Source organism: Pipistrellus hanaki (assembly GCF_964339955.1).
Source record: "Pipistrellus hanaki genome assembly, chromosome: 2".
Classification (NCBI taxonomy): domain Eukaryota; kingdom Metazoa; phylum Chordata; class Mammalia; order Chiroptera; family Vespertilionidae; genus Pipistrellus; species Pipistrellus hanaki.
The window spans coordinates 65,464,562-65,485,359 of record NC_140504.1 but is presented as its reverse complement, the minus strand read 5'-3'; the positions used below and the strand labels follow the sequence as shown (position 1 = coordinate 65,485,359).

The 20,798-nt window shown below is 36.7% G+C and overlaps 1 protein-coding gene across 2 annotated transcripts in view; it reads right to left on the bottom strand.

Annotated features, from left to right (window-relative positions):
• Nucleotides 1-20,798, bottom strand: part of CIP2A (cellular inhibitor of PP2A) — a 561,728-nt gene that overhangs the window by 524,411 nt on the left and 16,519 nt on the right. Inside the window, exons 10-20 of one of the 2 annotated variants that reach the window (XM_084874025.1) lie at nucleotides 20,597-20,756; nucleotides 18,246-18,387; nucleotides 17,075-17,174; nucleotides 15,008-15,126; nucleotides 11,848-12,043; nucleotides 11,298-11,372; nucleotides 11,093-11,203; nucleotides 5,463-5,659; nucleotides 1,589-1,702; nucleotides 1,293-1,375; nucleotides 488-627 (exon numbers count right to left, since the gene is read on the bottom strand). In XM_084874025.1, the coding sequence (XP_084730151.1) occupies nucleotides 488-627; nucleotides 1,293-1,375; nucleotides 1,589-1,702; nucleotides 5,463-5,659; nucleotides 11,093-11,203; nucleotides 11,298-11,372; nucleotides 11,848-12,043; nucleotides 15,008-15,126; nucleotides 17,075-17,174; nucleotides 18,246-18,387; nucleotides 20,597-20,756 (1,437 nt within the window). Of the gene's footprint in view, nucleotides 1-487; nucleotides 628-1,276; nucleotides 1,376-1,588; nucleotides 1,703-5,462; nucleotides 5,660-11,092; nucleotides 11,204-11,297; nucleotides 11,373-11,847; nucleotides 12,044-15,007; nucleotides 15,127-17,074; nucleotides 17,175-18,245; nucleotides 18,388-20,596; nucleotides 20,757-20,798 lie in introns of both variants that reach the window. The other variant, XM_084874026.1, reaches the window with a different exon arrangement.

Genomic DNA, 20,798 nt, shown 5'->3' with positions numbered 1-20,798 from the left:
AATCAGTTATATTCGTAGGTTGAAAATAATTATTAACTTTATATTAATATGTTTGTGAAAGTGAGGAGGATTAAGACAATGTTTCAAAGAGTCCTTTGCAAATTATAATGTTCTAAATAAATGTGAACTACTATTATTATTATTACCATATCTATAAGCAGAAAGAGGTGGCTATGTTCCTATACACAGCTACCTGTATGTGATGTAGAAAACTGGGAACCCTTTTCTGCATTCCTTGCCCATTTAACAGCAGTAAGTGATGGCAAACAGTAGATATTTAGTAAATGTGTGATTATTTTAGAAAATAGGCGTTTTCACATTGTGAGAGAGTTCTCATAATAAACAATTGTCAAGCCACTTTGAGATTCTACTATCCTTAAAACAAAACTATACTCAAGAAACAGAGTATTAATTTATCTAAATTCACCTTTTTCACAAATTAAGACTTTTTCATTTTACTGCAAATGAAAACTTAACAGATTCTTACCTTAATGCTCAATTCTTTTCTTATATGTTCCGATCTGCTTACTTCTTTTCTAAGGATATCAATGGTCTCTTCCTTATCTTCCCTTTCTTTTTGTAAGACTTTAATTTTTTCTTCCTGTATTTTTGCTTTTTGTTGAATGTCTTAAAACAAGCAAACAGTCATTTATACTGACTTACCTGAAAAGCTTTCATAGCTATTATGTCATAAGAACAACAACAAAAAAGGCACTAGAAAGACAAAGAAATACCTTGCTGGAAATAAAAGTTTTACAGTATTTGACGAACAGAAAATACCAAGTAATTCTTCCTCTGTACCAGCATTACACAGAAAAATACCAAATCTCCATGTCTTTCCTTCTTACTCTGTTCTAAAGATAATATAATATAGTAATGAGGGGAAGGACAATCCTCAGAGCTTAAGGGTTAGAAGAGAAAAGGAGAGAGAAAATTATGAAAAATTATATAGGTAGATGATGTTTGTGCTCAAAGACAAGTGAGTTAATATAAAACCGTTTTTCTGGATCACTCCAGAGATATCATTAAGAAACTAATAACTAAAAGTTACCACACACTGCCACCTGCTGTTATTTCCTATAATTTCCAGTTTTAAAAATCAATTTAATTAAATTGCAAGAAATATTATGGAAATAAAAGGAGAGCTGTTTAGGATGTGATTTAAGATTTTGAAAAATGAGGGATGTAGAAATTAATAAAAAACCAAAATAAAAACCCCTCATGTTTTGATTATCTTCCAACAAAAAATAATGTTAACATATATGAAATTTGTTACATAAAAAGCTACTTACTTGCTAGTTTACATTCTCTGTCTACTAGTTGGTTCTGTACTTCTTTTCTCTGTTCTTCTATTTCTATTAATTGGGCAACAGTTCTGAAGTTATAAAAAAAGAAAATAGAAGAAATCATAAATGAATCATTATCATTTCTTTTTCTCAAGTATTTTAAGAGAAAATTCCTAAGAATAGCAATTACCCTTAAATTCTGTCATACGTTTTATATGTAAGGTAAGTTAAAATTCTATTAATTTATCTGCAAAAAACAATGTTTTTGAAAATTACAAAATAATTAGAACTAAAGATTTTACTTTTCATTTTGTTGCTTGAGTGACTCATTCAACTTTTTCACTGTCTCAATTTGTTTCTTCAGAGAATCACATGTGATCTGCAACTCTTTATTTTTCTTTTCAGTAATTTCATTCCTAAAAGGAAAACAAGATGAGTGATATTTTTATGGAAGAAAACATATAATGAAGAAAAGAAACTGTGTTTATTTTTTCTTCTAATCAAATTCCATACACTACAGGTTAGAAGAAGGTTATAAATAAGCAGGAAATAAACAGAGTTGGATTAACTCTAGTAAAAGAGAGTAAAGATGTGTGTGCCTTGGCTGACTGAGGTGGTAAAAATTACTGTGAAATGGAAATGTGTGGGGCATTAACCTCATATTTATAAATATAGAGCTTTATTTTATAGATGTTACTGCATTATATAATTTCCTATAAGATACATTACAGCTATCTTTATAGTTATGTCCAAAAAGTGAAACAATTTCTGTAAAAGTCTATCACTGTTAGCCTGTTGGGCATATTACATATTTAATTAAAAATGTCAAATTAATAAACAAAGTAGTTGAAGATTCTAAATTTCTCTTGTCTCTTTAAAGCTCTGCATCTAATAGTCCTGTTTATTTTATCTGTAAGGTAAACACAGAAAGAAGTAATACTCTGACACCTTAACTATCTTAAGTGTGAAAAGCTGACATAAGTGGAAACATTTAAAATAGAGCTGGGGCAGCCATTCCAGAGGAATTGCCTCGCATGTCTTGATCCTCAACACTTTGAAGATTTGAATTGGGAAAATAATGTTAGGATTGGGCCAAACACTGTATTTCAAATAACTGTTTGTAAAGCTAACAGGAAAGCAGACATTCTGACTACCAAACTTTAAATTAAAGATATTCTTTAGAATTAGCACCACCATGTATAGCTAAATAATAACTTAGGCCGAAACCGGTTTGGCGCATTGGATAGAGCGTCAGTCTGCGGAGTGAAAGGTCCCAGGTTTGATTCCTGTCAAGGGCATGTACATTGGTTGCGGGCACATCCCCGGTAGGGAGTGTGCAAGAGACAGCTGGTCAATGTTTCTCTCTCGCCGATGTTTCTAGCTCTCTATCTCTCTCCTTTCCTCTCTGTAAAAAATCAATAAAATATTTTTTAAAAAAAAGAAAACAATAACTTAGCTTATTTGCACCTATAGAAATTCTTTCCTTCTATTTATGTAATTATTTTCCTTCTCTTTCTTGTAAAGACCCCTTTCCTTCACACCCTAATTTGAATACTATTTGGGTTTCTGTCTGAATCAGTGATCTCAAGTAAATACTGGTCTTTTCTTTCAGGCTAACTTAAACACAAAATGCCCTTTTCACTTTATTAAGTACTAATATGACTGACACACTAACCAAATTTGACCAGCAGAAGTGTTTTATCTCTCCTACACAGTTTATAAAAATCTAAATTTTAATTCCCTAATATTATATATGAGTTTTCCTAAGCCAGATTTATTTATAAGATACATACAGCTATCTTTATAGTTACCCACCAGGCCCCTCAATAACTATTTGAAACATCGAAAGTCCTAGAAATCACTATTAATCATGGATCACTTGCTTACTTTCTCTCTCTCTTTTTTAAAATATATTTTATTGATTTTTTTACAGAGAGAAAGGGAGAGGGATAGAGAGCCAGAAACTTTATCAGTGCCTAAATCAGACTTTGGAAAAAGCTGTTATTGGAGGAAATATTTTGTTTAGAAGTCACCTTGTCATCACACATTTTCCAGATGTTATACATTTCTACCCTTCATTTTTATTGTTGGACCTTGGAAAGTTAACCATTTTCTTTATCTCTTTACTAGAGGCCCAATGCACGAAATTCATGCAAGAGTAGCCCTTCCTTCCCTAGGCTGCTGGCAGGTACCCGGGCTTTCCTCCGGCTGCTGGCAGGCACCTGGGACCCGGGCTTTCCTCACAGCCCGGGCTTCGTCCAGGCCATCCAGAACGATGTCTGTTCTAATTAGCATATTATACTTTTATTATAGATTAACAGCATAGAACACTAGAAAATTTTCAAATTTTAACCAATCTTGAAACAAATAGCAAAACAAAGAACAAGTTAATCACAGTGTTTTTATTTTTATTATTTATTTCTTGGTCTTCCTTATAATTCAAAAGATTTAAGACTGGCCTAATAGACAAAAAAGCTTTATAAGGGAGGGAAAAGCAATTAATCTTATAGTTAACTTGTTAGTGGGTGTATAAATTGGTATAGCATTCTTGGAGGGACACTTGATAATATATCAAAAATTTAAAAACATATACTCTTTAAACCCAGCAATTCACCTTTAAGAATGTATTATACAGATACTAGAGGTCCGATGCATGAAGATTCGTGCAAGAATGGGCCTTCCTTACCCTGGCTGCCAGCACCACCTTTGATCCAGCCAGAGCTTCCTTTTCGCTCTGGCCCGGAGCCACCCTTCAGCCTTCCCACACTGCCCAGAGGCCTGCAGCGGCTGGGGCAGTGTGGAATGTCTACATCCTGCCCTGCCCCTGGCCGTTCAACACCTGCATATGCAAATTAACTCAACATCTTCCTTGGGTTAATTTGCATATTCACTCCTGATTGGCTGGTGGGTATCAAGATGGTATGGTCGATTTGCATCTTATTATTTTATTAGTGTATATAGTAATATATAAGTAAACTATATTAAATGGCATCAAGGATAAAAATTGAATAATAATTTATAGTTCAGTTCAATATGAACACCCAGATTTCCATTCTATTAGGCTGAATGACATGAAAGTGTTAATATTCTACCACTTTTGCACTGTACAAGTGACCAAGTTATATGGTTAAAACTAATATAAATTGTGACAACTTTGGTCATTCAACAATTATTTATGGAGTGTCTAACTATGTACCAAGCATTGTTCCAAGCCCTGGGGATCTCTCAGTGAATAAAATAGATAAAACTTGTCCTTGCAGTGCTAACATCCCAGATGACTGATGAACAAATGAAAAGAAGCAGTCAATTGGAAAGAAATAAAGAGACCTGTATTCTGTTTCCAACTTTAATACTGAGTATGATTAAGCAATATTTCATTTCACTAAGTTTCTTGCTAATTACTTACCTTACAGTATTATTAGAATAATAGAGGCCCCATGCATGAATTCGTGCACAGGTGGGGTCCCTCGGGATGGCCTGTGAGGATCAGGCTGAAACCAGCAGCCCAACGCTGCCTGCAGCTCCTACCTGCTGCTCCTGCTCACCCTAGTCCCACTGGGCCTGCTGTGGGCTCACATCCAATTAGCCCCAATCGGGAGAAGTTCGAGCTACCATAGCAGCACTCTACAGCAGTGAGGCCTGTGTATGGTGCCCTCCCGAGGGAAGTGGCCTATGGAATTGGGCTGAAACTGGCTCTCTGACATCCCCCAAGGGGTCCCAGATTGCAAGAGGGCACAGGCCAGGCTGAGGGACCGCACTGGCGCACAATCGGGGCCAGGGAGAAACCGCAGGAGGGCTCCAAGGCATGTCTGGTCCACCTCACTCAGTCCTAATCGGCCGGACCTCAGCAGCAAGCTAACCTACCAGTTGGAGCATCTGCCCTCTGGTGGTCAGTGCACATCATAGTGACTGGTTAACTGTCTGTTCCCTAGTGGTCAACTTCCCCCAATGGTCAATGCACGTCATAACAAGTGGCCTTAGCATATCATTAGCATATTAAACTTTGATTATTTGAACAGTCAATCAGTTACCACATGACTGAACATTTAGCATATTAGGCTTTTATTACGGTATATATGATATAAATTTTTACAAACAGATTTTAGGACCACAGGAAAGAAGTGCTATGTGTTCATTACAGATTCTAATCTTAAACAGAAACATTTATAAATTCACCTCTGAACAAGTTCCATGTAGGATTTTGTCAGTATTTCATGTTCTTCAGCCACAGACTGTAACTTCCTATTATGTTGAAAGAGATGCTCTATGTCGCTCTGGGCTCTTTCTGATTCAGCCTGCTGTGACTTCAACAATGCACCAAGCTCTTCATTTTTTCTTTCAACTTCTCTCAACATACCAGCAAGTGTCCGTGCCTTCAAGAAAATGGAATAGAAACTTTCCCACTATCATTATTTAAACATGCTGTTTTTACAATTTAAAAGATTTACCAAATATCTAATAGGCTAGCATCTATTGGGATATATAAAGATTAGTCACATATACTTTTTATTTAATTATTTCTAACAAATCTGACACAAGCATAGTTTTTTATTTAATAGATAATTCTGACAAAATAATCTTGGTATGACCAGATTCATGAAAATGAACACAACTGTAATTACACTAGAGGCCTGGTGCAAGACATTCGTGCACTCAAGGGGAGAGGGAAGTCCCTCAGTCCGGCCTACATCCTTTTCACAGTCTGAGAGCCCTTAGGGAATGTCTGACTACGGCTTAGACCCGCTGCCCTCGGGGAGAGGGTCTAAGCTGCAGTCAGACATCTTTAGCACTGTCACTGAGACGGGCCTCTGCGCTTGCCAGCCCGGCTTGTGGCTAAGTGGGGCTCCCCATGGGAACACACTGACCACTAGGGGGCAGCGCCTGCATTGAGTATCTGCCCCCTGATGGTTAATGAATGTCATAGTGACTGGTCATCCTGCGTGGTCAATTTACATACTACCCTTTTATTATATAGGATGATGGCAGCTCTACATATAGTACTCAATAAAATGGGTATAGTTACTGGGCTAGTTGTCAACACTAAATCACAAAGTTTGCAAAAAATACTACTTATTTTGAAGTGACAAATAAAAACCTAAGCCATTCTCTGCTTCCAGGACAGAGTCTGTAAAGCAGTAATACCCAATTATTTAGTGTTATTATTGCTAAAAGCCTTTTTGGTAAAATAAGAAAAACACTAAATTTTCCAATAAATTCAAGTCACATGCAACAGACAGGATATAAAAATGTGCTATGAGAAGAGAAAAAAAATTATCTTACTATCACTAATTATCTTTATTGGAATTTATGAAAAATTCAATATACCATCATCAGTTAAGGAAAATAAATCCATCCTATATAACAGTAGTCGGCAAACTGCGGCTTGCGAGCCACATGTGGCTCTTTGGCCCCTTGAATTTTTAACAAAGGCCAACTTAGGAGTACTCTAATTAGGTTAATAACAATGTACTTACCTATATAGTTTAAGTTTAAAAAAAATTTGGCTCTCAAAAGAAATTTCAATCGTTGTACTGTTGATACTTGGCTTTGTTGACTAATGAGTTTGCTGACCACCGCTTTATAATAAGAGAGGTATATGCTAATTTGCTGGGATGTCCTCATGGGTAACATCTGGCAGGAGTGGGTGGGCGTGGCTGTGTATCACAGGAGGCCAGGCACGTGAGGCATATCAAATAAAATAAAATGTATTTACATGCCCATAGACAACAGGGTTCCAGGAGGAAGGGCTCCAGTTTCATTTCTCACACCCAGCTAGGAGGACTCCCTAGCCTCCGAGCCCTGAGCAGGACAGGCGCTGTGCTCCAGCCCGGGAGCCCCGAAGGCAAGCAGAGCAAAGTGCTTTCCCTCCAGGACCCCACTCTCCTTGGGAGTCCAGCTTAGAGGGCGCTCTCCCTGAGAACCTGGAAATCCTGGGGCGACTGTGCAGCAGTCAGGCCTGGCGAGCCAGGTAGAGGGCAACCTACCTATGTGGATGTATATGCTGGCAGAGGCCACGCAGCTACCATAGCTAAGTTGTCCTCATGGAGGACCAGGGGTAGTGGGAATGGGAGTCAGCCATGTCAGCAATGGAACCCCAGCTCTGGGCTGAATGACTAGAGCACACAGACCTCAACGGTCCTTAGTCACTTCCTGAGCAGCAGTCAGCGCGAAGCAGGGATCAAACCCGAAACCTAAGTAGGTGCCCTGACAGAATGGAACCCAAACCTTTGCTGTGGCAGAGGAGCTCCGGCCCACAGCAAGGGCCAGCACACGCCAGAGGGGTTTTGTTGAAAGGCCCGCAGTGCAGTGGGTTAGAGCCTCCTCCTGATACAGCAAGGTTGCAGGCTGGATCCCTGTTCAGGGCACAGACAAGAAGCAATCAAAGAGCACATAATAAGTGGAACACCACACTGGTGTTTCTCTCACTCCCTTACTCTAAAATAATCAATCAATAAAAATTAAAATAAAAAATAAACTGTCTGGCCCTAACAGGTTGGCTCAGTGGATAGAGCGTTGGCCTGTGGACTAAGGGGTCCCTGGTTCAATTCTGATCAAGGGCACACCCAGTGGAGGGTGTGCAGAAGGCAGCTGATCGATGTTTCTAACTCTCTATCCCTCTCCCTTCCTAGCTGTAAAAAGCAATAAAATATATTTAAATAAATAAATAAAAATAAACCCTCTGGCTTACAGAGTTCTAAAACAGAAAGTGAAGTCCCATCCCTTCCCATTCATTCAACAAATATTTCATATGCTCCTTCAATAATCACACTGGGAATGGGTGTTTATTTTGGTTAATCCTACCTGAGGACATTTTTGCATTGATTTTTTTTTTTTTTTTTTTTTTTTTTACAGAGTGGAAAGGAGGGAGAAAGACAGAAACTGGTGTGAGAGACATCAATTGGTTGCCTCTTGCTGAATTCCCAACCAGGGCCCTGGATTAAGCCTGCAATCCAGGTATGTGCCCTTGATCAGAATCCAACCTGGTACCCTTCCACTGAACCAAACCAGCATTTTTATTTTCTTTTTAAGTCCTCCTCTAAGAATATGTTCTTTTCATTGATTCTAGAGAAAGAGGAAGGGAGGGGGAAAGAGAAACATTGATCAGTTGCCCAAGCAATTTGACAGGGATGGAATTCACAACCTGTGTATGTGCCTTCACCTAGAATCGAACGCATGGCCCTTCGGTGCATAGGACAGTGTAACTACTGATCCATACTGACTAGGGCCTGGGATGCCCTCATGGGTAACATCTGGCAGGAGTTACTAAAATTACTAAAAAAATTTTTTCAGATCTTCCCTAGGCAGGTGGCTCAATTAATTGGAGTCTCAATCTGTACACCAAAGGATTTCCTGTTGGATTCTAGGTTAGGGCACATATTTAGGTTTAGGTTAGATCCTGCTGAGTCAGCAGGTACAGATGCAGCCTACCGGTATTTCTCTGTCATGTGGATGTTTCTCTCTCTAAAAATCAATTTTAAAAACATCCTCAGGTGAGAATTAAAAAAAATATATATATATAAAAAATTTCCAGATCTAAAATTTTATTTGGTTCTTTTTTATATTTTACTTTTCATTTACAGTTCACATTCAATATCCTGTCCTATATAATATAACCCTAATATGCAAATCAACTGAATGGTGGAATAACTGGTTGCTATGAACTGACCACCAGGGGGCAGATGCTCAATGTAAGAGCTGTCTCCTGGTGGTCAGGGGCTCACATCTGGCAAGTGCAGCAGAGGTGGCAGGAATGTCCATGGCAGCACTAAGGAGCAGCAAGCAGAATGTCCATGGCAGCACTAAGTGGAAAGGGGTTCTGGACTGTGAGAGGGCACAGGCTGGGCTGAGGGACCCCCTCACCCTCAGTGCATAGATTTCATGCACCAGGCCTCTAGTGATAAATAAAAATATGGTTATATTTATTTATATTTTTTAGAATACCTTTACTTGGAAAAGATTTGAAAGGTAAGGTACTTGACAATGATTTTGATGCCTCTTTCAAAAATCAAGAGATTTTATTATATTTCATTACATTATCTAGATTCCATTTCTATCTACTGGGATTTTCAAATTACTGCACTAAGTTCTCACCCATAATGTATTCATTATTTACATATACATACACAACACAATGTCAAACTTCCTTAGTACCTACTAAGTGCAAAGTACTGTGCTAGGGCCCGTTAGATAGAGAAACAGTCTCTGACATCAAGAGTAGAGATGAGGTCATACAATTTTCACGTAGTGTGAGAACTATTATAAAGTGGGAAGCACAGGGTATACGTATAGAGGAAGGATCTCTAAACATGTGTGGGAAGAAGATCAGAGTAGCTTCCTGGGAAATGGAGATATTTAAACTAAAATCTGAAGGATTACTAAGAGAGAGGAAATGGTGTTCTAGACATGGAAGAGCAAGTGCAAGGTCAGGGAAACCCAACACTGTCAACATCCAGAAACAGAAAAGTAATCTAATATGGCTGACTGTAGAGAATGCACAGAAATGCAAGGTGTGCAATGGAAGTGGTTAGAATCCTAACATGCCAAACTAAAGGATTTAATGCTCTCTGAGCCAAAGGTAAGCCACTAAAGCAAGCATGTCAAACTCGTGGCCCACAACAAATATTTTTGCAGCCCAACCAATATAATGGTATGTAAGAAACGTCTTAATAAAAATTTCATAACTTAATTTTTACAATATCCTGTTATACATAATTATTAATATCTGCTAAAGACTAATTACTATAATCGTGTTGTATTCATTTCCCTTATGCTCTTTATGCGCAGGTGCACTATATTTCTCCGCTAATTCTAGCAGTGAATATTTTAGCAGCTGATTTCCACGTCATTAATCTTGTACTGACTTGTTTGGTGTGTGCAACAGGAAATATTTTGCTTTCGGAGAACAAGAAAAATAGGTTTATTTATGTTACGCTTATTAATTTGTACAGTTAATTTGTACAGTCTGGTAAGTTAATGTTCAAGAAAAAAATATAATTTTTATTAAAATATTTTATTATTTTATGTTGATAATTACTCATGTATCTCAGCCCTTCATATCAGGATGTCTATATTGAAATAAACCTACGTTTCTATGAAAATTGAAGCTTTTGTTTTTTTGCGCTCCACATAAACTTAAACCTTATTTGGCCCATGTTAGCTTTTGAGTTTGACATGTGTGCACTATAGTATGTTCAGCACGCCAGTGACGGAATCAGATTACACCCTCAGGTATCACTGTGAGGAAAGAATGGATGGTAGAATCAAATACAAAAGGAAGATGAATTCTGCTGTAAGTAGTGGATGGCTGAAAAGAGGACAGTAGACTGAAAGTAGGAAGCCTAATTAGACCCACTCTTCCTTCCTTCCTTCCTTCCTTCCTTCCTTCCTTCCTTCCTTCCTTCCTTCCTTCCTTCCTTCCTTCCTTCCTTCCTCCCTCCCTCCCTCCCTCCCTCCTTCCTTCCCTCTCTCTCTCTCTCTCTCTCTGACACTTCCTTCCTTCTCTCGCTCTCTCTCTCTTTCTCTCTCTCTCTCTCCCTCTCCCTCTCTCCCATTCTCTCTAAAGAGCAATGACAAAAATAACCTTGGATGAGGATATTAAAAAAATACATCCATTAATTAGAAAGAAAATTAGAGATACTGGTGTAATCAAAATTAAAGGTAAAAGGGTTTCAAGACAGAGGGAGTAGTTATGTGAAATGCTGAGAACAATTTATTTCAATCAGAGCAACAAAGATATAACTAATATTTTGTATGTTTTACTTCATTTACCTTTGTACTCATCAGATGAGTCTTTATATTATACACACCTCTGTCTCAGCTTGAGTTCTTTGGCAGCGATATTGAGCAATCAGTCTATCAGCCTGTGCAAGGGCTAGAGCTTTTGCTTCCAAGAGATCTTGTAGCCTGCTATCTTTGGACTATAAAAAAAAATTGCATTAATCTTCATCATTTACTGGAATACATCCATAAAAGCTTAATTGTTACACGTAGTTAAAATAAGATTGTACTCACTGCTAATGTAGACAGTTTCATTTCATATACATCTATTATGTCAGATAGTCTCACATCATTAATCTGATCCTTTACCTAAATTTTAATACAATTGAGTCAAAAATCAGAAAATTTTAACATCTGACAAAATAAAAAAGAGCCTACTAAAAAACAGAATCATTAAAACTTAATAAGTAACAAGTAAAAAAAAAAAAAAAAAAAAAAAAAAAAAGAATGCCATATCAGGCCATTCACAAACATTTCACTAACCTGGCTATTGTCTAAGAATACTTGGGTAAAATTTGGAATGCTTGTAGGATTTTAAAACATATTACTTAATCTGAGGATGTGGGAAGGGTGGGCTGGTTGGGAAACAGTAGGGATATAATGATAGCTGTGTTAAAATATAGGATTTTTATGGCTGATTTTTTTCGTATTTCCAAAATATTGACATTTTTTATATTAAATAGTTTAATCAATCTAATCTGCACCTAAAGTTGTTATAATCAGGGCTGATATTCATTGATATGTAGCAAGCAGAATCCCATTTATAATGCTGTTTATCACTCACCACTACTCCAGACTGAAGTTTCTCTATTAAGTCCTCAATGTTCAATCCAGGCATTTTATCTTTCAAAACTGGAGGAGTTGAACATTTTACTGATGTTGGAAAACTGTGATTTAATGATTGCAAAGGCATTCTTCTGGGCATATGTTCTGTTTCCTGTTGTCTATAGGCATTGTTTGCTGCTATGCTTTCTCCAAGTCTGAATGAGAACCAGAAAGAGTCATTTTGGAAATAATCTCGGAATCTATGATGAAGTGGGATTTTTGGAAATATCTAAATTTGCTAGAGGAAACTCCTACTTACAACCCTTTATAAAAACTACTCTACGTTTGGTTTAGGGGCACTAGAACTAAATGGTAAGTGTGAATTTATTTGTAAAAATTAAGTACAACATTACTGATAGTGGTGAGAACATCGCTACCACTGGTACGTTAACATCACCTGGCCTTTATCTATGGTCTTCACCCTTCCCCTTTCTCCCTCAGTGTATGTTCTCACAAACTTGACTTCTGCTCCACCCCTCTATTTACCCTGTCTGATTTCTGTCTCAGAGCCTTTACAAGCTGCTGCTTTATATAGAACACTTGTCCCACCAGATCTGCATTGTGTTGGTTCTTCCTTATCATCAGGTCTCATTTTAAATTCCCTTCCCCAGAGAGGTCCCTCTACTCATAATCTGCACATTATAAAATTTACTTGTCTCCCAACTAGAATGTAAACATCATGACAGAAGGCCTGGTGTCTAATTCACTGCAATGTCCAAAATGCATAGGAGAGAACCTGGCATATAGTTGGCCCTGGATGTTTGTTAAATATTTAAATAAAATTAACACACACCAAAAAAACCTACTTACACACCCATCCACCCATCCATCCATCATATAATTTCACCATATTAAACTGCTAAGGCAGTGTAAACAAAGGTATAAATAGATATAAATGCACACCTGAAATAGTTTCCAAAGAGAAAATTATACAACACAAGTAAGACAAGGACAACTAAAAAAGTGAAATGGTGGGAAGGTGACACATGCAGATAAAGATGAACTCCCACTTTCAGTGATGCTGAAACTTTCCATTCTGAAATGTGGAGGTTTTGCTTCATGTCAGATTACCACAGCTGAAGCAAGCAGACTACCACCATTTCCATCTTGTGACTTGAAAAGTCCCCTATTTGTTCATTTGTTTCTTAAAAATATTTATTATAAAATGAAGGGAGCCTGGCCAGTGTCGTTCAGAGGTTGAGGGTTGACCTATGAACTAGGAGGTCAGAAGTCCGGGTTGCAGACTCTATTTCCAGTAGGGGGCATGCAGGAAGCAGCAGATTGATAACTCTCTCATCATTGATGCATCTCTCTCTTCCTCTCCCTGAAATCAATAAACTAAATATATTTAATTAAGGAACTTTTGCCATGGCCAGTTGCTGAATGGTTAGAGTGTTGGCTTGTGGACGGAATGATTGCAGGTTCAATACCTGGCCCTGACCAGGGCAAGAGCGGGAAGTAACTAACAGATGTATCTCTAATACATCAATGTCTCTCTCTGTCTCTCTCTGTCTCTGTCTCTCTCTCCTCCTTCCCCATCCCTTCCACTCTTTCTAAAAAATCAATGGAAAAAATATCTTCATTCCTTGGATGAGGATTAAAAAAGGGGGGGAAGGGATTTTGATTAAGTGATCTTTAAGTCTTGTTTTCTGTAGTTCTTCCTCTCTGGATATATGACTATTTAAATTACTTCTGAAAAATGAGTTTGCTAAGTCAGTTAATAGAAATAGCAGAGGTTAGCAAACTTTTTCTTAAAGGACAAGGCAGCAAATATTTTAGGCTTGAGGGTCTATCCAGGAGTGGGAAACGTCTGGCTACAGGCCACATAAGGTCCGCAAAGACATTAGGAGTGAGTTAATTAAATGTAGTAGGCTAATTTTATGTTGATAATTTCGTACGTCCCACGAATGATGTTATAAAAATCAAATGGCCCTTGGGAGAAAAAAAGATTCCTTACTCCTCATCTATATAGTCTCTTTAGAACTTCCCAAACCTGACGTTATATCATGAATATAGACAGACAATACAGACAGTATGAAAATGAGTTGATATGGCCCTGTGCCATTAACACTTTATTTATAAAAACAGGCTCCTGTTGGCTGGTTAGTTTGCTGACATCTCACATGTACAAATGTCACTGCTTCAGTTTATTCAAACTACTTTTGCAAATACATTTATACAAATCCCTTCAACTTTTTAAAAGTATAACCCTACTAGACATTTTGTTTGTTTTTTAAATCTAATTGCAAATATTCTCTTAATGTTTAAAATTAATGAGTATAGTGGGTAATTCTGCCTGGCTTTCTAATAAAAGCACAGAACTTTTCCTGGGGAATCCTCTCACCCCCTACCTCCAACCTCCCACATTCCCTAACTCCCAACCTCCAGTTCATGTAGCTCTCCTATCTAAACCCTTGCCATTTACCAAGGTCCCCTCCTTGGCAAATGACCTGGATCTTGTCAATGACAGTGATGCTTAGACTTAAAACAGCTGAGAAGCAAAAGCTTTTTGTAGGGAGGAACTAAACTGGTAGGATATAAGCTTAGTCCAGAGCAGTGTTTCCCAAACTTCTCTCATGATGAGAATCACCTGGTGGAGTTGTTAAAACACAGATTCCTGAATCCCAACTAAGAAGTGCTAAACTAGAATTTTTGGGAACATATAGGTAAAATTGCATACCTAACTAGTGCTCTAAGACAGATTTTACAATATATACAGAGCACTAAGTTAGGTATGCAATTATTTTACCTATATGTTCTCAAAAATTCTAGTTTAGCACTTCTTAGTTGGGATTCAGGAATCTGTGTTTTAACAACTCCACCAGGTGATTCTCATCATGAGAGAAGTTTGGGAAACACTGGTCCAGAGTCTACTACATTAAAAAGAAGTAAGAGACAGATAGACACAGGAGGTGCATAACGTATTTAACCACCTGGATCTAGCTTTTCCCAGAGTATACATATACCTGGTCTTTTCAGTTGGAATCAAATTTTAATTACTTGAAAAATTACTGTTACAATGAAGTCTTCAGTTCACTAATTTTCTAACCTGGCTATATTGAGGCCAATTAAAGAAACACAGCAGGATAAGAGATATATTGCAAATGATTACAACTCACACTAAAGCAGGAAAATCTGGCAGTGGAGCAGCTTCCAATAATATTCCCAATCCAGACTGGACTTGTTCTCTATTATCTGATGTTAAAGCAAAAGCCAAGGGAGTTATCAGGCGTGGATCCTAAGCAAATCAGAAACCAGAAAACAAGAGGCAGAAAGAATAAGTAATGTCAGGTCTTTTAGAGTAAGGTGAATAAACAGAGTAAATCATAAAATAATTTTAGACAAAGTTTAAAGTGTTTCTATATGATGTTTGAATGTATTTATTAGTTTTTACCTTGTTATAATTGTCTTAACAATCAATACTAATGCTAGCTTTAAAAATCTGGCAAAGATTTTGAGTGTTTTTGACTGTACCTATAAAAATCATGTCTTAAATATTTTCATGAATTTAACATCTGACTACAACTAATGTTTTAAATTATTGTTTTTTTCTAGCTACCATTTAAAAGAAAAACTGGCTAATCATTTGCAAATTAAAGTAAAAAGTTAAAGTAAAATTCAAATGAACTCAATACAATTTTTAATTTAGAGACTAAAACAATTATACTTAAAGCATAAGTCCGTCATGTTAGTAAATATTTTATATTAATACTGTAAGCCCCAAATCATCTATTATGAAAAAAACATTAGAACATGAATTCTTTATAATGATCAAAATTTTATTAGTACAATGTTAAGTGTCTTATAGGTACTCAAATATAATCTAACTAGTGGGCTGGTGTAAGAAATTCGTACACATTAAAAGGGAATTAATTAGAGGAAATATTTTAATATTGTTATTTTGTTTCCATCTCTCCATGTCAGTCTCTCCCAATCTCTCTTTGTTTTTCCTAGCAGTCCTTCAGGCCTCCCTGCCTCCCTCTCTCCCTTTCCCAGCTGGGAGTGGGTGGGGCCAGTAGGGGCAGCTCCACCCTCTGCCCTCCCTAAGGCCTTATTCTGAGAGAGGCTCTGAGAGCAAGCTGGGAGGGAAGGAAAGAAAGGGAGAAAAGGCTGTGAGCTGGTGGGTGTATATCTGTGCATATGTGAGGTTGTGAGTGAGTGTGAGTGCAGGCCCCACCTCCCCTGGCCTCAAGCCCGCTGCCACAAGTCCCCACCCACCAGAGCCTGCTGCTGGCACAGACTAGGCGTTAGGTCAAGCTTTCAGTCACTGTAGATGTTACAGACCCTGGCTCTTTATAGATAGATAGATAGATAGATAGATGCCACAGAACCATGATAAGAGCTGGACTTTATCTTTGTATTCCCCATAGTAACCTACCATAATTGCTCCCATGGAGGGGGATCATTATTTGCATTTTGTAGTCAGGAACCTGGAGCTAAGAGAGCAAAATAACTGGCTCAAGTCTTCAGAGTCTAATAAGTAGTGGAGTCAATTACTAAACCCTGTCTCTTAAGCATTATGCTCTTAAAGTGTACAAGTGGCCCCAGCCGAAGGTATATTTTGGCTTCTACTCTGTCTACAGAGGCATGAGAACCATCTTGGTTAATTTATTAAAGTAACTTAATGCACACATTGTTGTTAAATATCTATTATAAAGCAGGTTTTGTGGATACCAAGGTAAATATCTAGAGCTCTTATTTAGCTACTATCATTTAAATTTTCAAGTTAGCTATTTTCTGCACAGCCTCTCTAATCTTCCCATTCATAATCAAGTCCTTTTCTTCCAAATGTCTCCCTACCTCTTAATATATCCTACCTCATCAACTCAAACTAAAAACAAAACCCCCAAAACAAATACCACTCCCATCATCACCACAACGCCAATAGAAATAAATGAAGAAAACTGAAGTAGGACACAAAAAGAAAAAGGCTTAGCAAGTGTAGCTATTATGAATATTCTGTACATTAGAACCAGGAGCACTTAGGTTCAGTTTTTGCAAAAATGTAACATAACTATGCATTGAGAATATTATAGGTAATTAAGACAATTAACAGCTTTAAACTTCCTTCTGATGCCAATTCTAAGGAAATAATCTTTTAAAAATTAAGAATTTTCAAACAGAAACATATATTAGGAAGCATTTACATATGAGTAACTACAATTATTTGAAGAGCATAAACTCACCTGAAGGATTTTGTAGAAGCTTACTTCCATACCAGGAACTAAATGCTTAAGTCTGTTCATCAAATCAAGAGTTTTCAAAATCACATCAGCAGCAAGTGTGCTTAAAAAAAAAAGTCATATTTAAATTAGTTAACTAAAAATTTCCTTAGAGCTTATTTCTGTACATAATTTTAAAGAAAATGAAAACCAACATCTTTGTTTTTAAACCTCAAGAAGATGCAGTACTGTTTCTTTTGAGAAATAAAATATTATTGAAAAATAAAAATATCATACAGACCAACATCCTTTAAACTCAAGAACCAAAGAGAATAAATCAGCATTAATAATTCTGACGAAATTTTTTTTTTTCTATTCTCAAATACCACTATTCCTCAACTTTCTGCTTCAAATTACTAGCAGCATTGGTAATATGACCCATTTAATTCTTAGCTTTGCCACGGGAATGTCAACAATAGAGGGTAATGGGGTAATACCTAAATTTACTGAATAAATTATACTAAACTGTACCCAAAAGGGATAAAAAAAGTAAAAAAGATAATCCTTGTTATTGAAGAGTACAATTCTGACAAATATATTTATGAAAATTGGAACAAATCATAGTATCTAACTCTTAGCAGGTCCTCAATAAATACTTGTCAAATGGACTTAATTCATGTGGAGGAGGGGGTTAAAGTAATCCCATTATTATGCTATTTTTAACCAGAAATCTTAACATGTGAAGGTAGAAGGGCTGTCTTCGTTATTGAAAACTTTAAGCAGTGAATAATTTGCTCATGAATAAAAACTACACCTCTTTTTTCATGCTTTTGCATTTAAAGATATAAAATTAAATGGACATAAAAATAGTTACTAAGGCAATGTCAAAAAGATGTCCAGAAAAGGAATGCTCAGGTGTATAACAGATCCTTAGATAATTACAATAATGATCAAACAAATCTAAACAATGAAAAATAAACCAAAATGTTAATATCCTTCTTCAGAAGTATGTGATCTATGAATTAAATAGATTTTCTAAAAAAATCATTATAAAAATATTTTTAATTCTCCACTACTCCTTGAGAAAATAGAATATACCCCAAGGATATGCTTTCAAAAGATGAGAATCACTACATCTTTTTATTTTTATTAAGTTTGGCTGCACCATTTCACAATTTGAATTTCATATACTTACCCCAATTCAGAATCAGCTACCTTTGTTCCAAACCCCAGATCAATCTTGCCATATGTAAACTGTTGTTCTATCAGAGTGGAACATTTGACAGTAGTCAGAATTTTTGAAACATGCACTTTTAGAGTGTCGTCTCCACATAGAGGTAAGTTTTGTTAAGGCACACAAAAAATTTCTCAAAAAACCTTATATTTGTATAGCACTTTATAGCATTGAGGATGATTTCATGCAAATTATCTCACTGAGATGTGGTGTAATTATTGTTACATTAGCTCAACGACAGATTAGGAAACTAGAGCTCAGAGCATTTAAATGACAGGTAAGTGATGAGACTGACACCAAAAGTTTCAGATTCAAAGGTAAAACCGAAAGAAATATTCCTCTACTAGATGTGAGTCTTTTGTTAACAGGCATCACAATGGTTCAATAAATATTTATTGAACTAAAGGAAGCTATTTTCTCATACTTTCATATTGTAAGTTATTTTAAATACTAGAGGCCTGGTGCATGGGTTTGTGCACCCGTGGGGCCCCTCTGCCTAGCCTGCGGAGATCAGGCCAAAACCGGCTCCTAAATTGCAAGAAGGCAGAGGACAGACAGAGGGACCCCATCGGTGCACAATCAGGAGTGGGAGGGACCGTGGGAGGGCTCCAGGGTACTTCTGGCCCATCTTGCCCAGTCCCGATCGGCCAGACCCCAGCAGCAAGCTTACCTACTGGTCGGAGTGTCTGCCCCCTGGGGGTTAGTGTGCATCATAGCGACTCGTTGAATGTGGTCGGACACTTAGCATATTAGGCTTTTATTATATAGGATTTATCATTGAAAAGAGTCAAGTTTTCCTCTAATCTGGCAGCTCAGTGGGTTAGAGCACTGTTCTGATATGCCAAAGTTGTGGGTTTGATCCCTGGTCAGGACACACACAAGAATCAACCAATGAATGCATAAGTAAGTGGAACAACAAATTGATGTTTCTCTCTCATAAATAAATAACAAATTGATGTTTCTCTCTCATAAATAAATAAACAAATAGGTACCAATCAATAAGAGAAAGCCTGAATATATTATGGATAAGGTCAAGCAAAGCAATCATTTATTTCTATAGCAATAGTTTTCAATTCTGGCTGTATGTCAGAGTCACCTAGGTCAGTGGTCAACAAACTCATTAGTCAACAGAGCCAAATATCAACAGTACAACGATTGAAATTTCTTTTGAGAACCAAACTTTTTAAACTTCTTCTAATGCCACTTCTGCCCAGACCATGATATTTTATGGAAGAGCCACACTCAAGGGGCCAAAGAGCCACATGTAGCTTGCGATCCAAAGTTTGCCAGCCACGGACCTAGGAAGTTTAAAAAAATAATCATAAACACTCCTCCCCACTAGGTTTTCACATTACTCCAGTTAAATTAGAATCTCTGGAAGTAAGATTCTGGTATCAGTATTTTTAAAATGTTCTCCTAGTGATTCTAATAAACATTGAGAGTCACTGCTATAAAGGAAGAAGGTAATTAAGCAGCAGCAGCTCAGAGAGGAGAGGAAAGAGATGTGGTGTTTGTTCTAAGGCAGGACAAAGTTGAGCAAATTCTTCTTGCTTTGAGATACAAAGAAACCTAACTAGGCAAATGTAAGAGATTTGGCTCAAATATAGTGGTTTCTTACTGATAATTTTTAAAAAAGCATTATTAAGTTTTTTAAAAATTGAGATTTGGACTTTTTGGAGGGTTAGAATCAGCTGATCTAAAAAAAAACTAACAAAGAAAGACCTAAGAAAGTCAGTATACAGAAGTTAAGCAGTGACACTAATTGTACTCAAGGTCTTTTTTTTTTTTAATGAGTTAATTTGTCTTGATAACATTTGTCTGTTTTATAATCAAGTGTGATGTCACCTTTATTAAAAACATTTATGCTTTAATTTATAAAACAGAGCTAAAATTTACTGAGCTAAAATAATGACACCTTTATCAACATTTATTTATTCGGATAGATTCCACCAAAAAGATGGCACAACAAATCCCAGGGGCAACTATTAGCATCAGAAGAAAGTGAAAGGGCAGTTATTTTAGAATATAGATACTAATCTACAATTATGATAAAAATATCTAAATCAAGTTTAAATACATTTCTGAAAATGTTCTTTAGCTTAAAAGTTTTGCACAAAAATAAGGGAAAAATGTCTGAATAACTTTTATAGAAGTTATTCATTGAGAATTAGTTCTATATTTAAACTTCAGTTCAATAATTGTGAATAGATACAAGCATGAGAAACAAAATTATAACCAAAGACAAAATGCAGTAAATACAATGCTGGGGGAAAAAGTTATTTAGTTTCCATATTTGTAATAGTAAAGGATATTTAGCAAAACTTCAGTAGCTTTGATCATCCTTTCACATTTTTTTCTTATTAAGGCCTCATCTAGATTTTGATCTGTGAAGTGAAGCTGATCAAGGACTGTAGGCAGCAGAAGGGTCACAAAACGGTCAGCTAAGGAACTGTTAGCACTATCTATGATATCCTGGAATATAACGACCACCAATGATTAAAAACAAGACAAAAC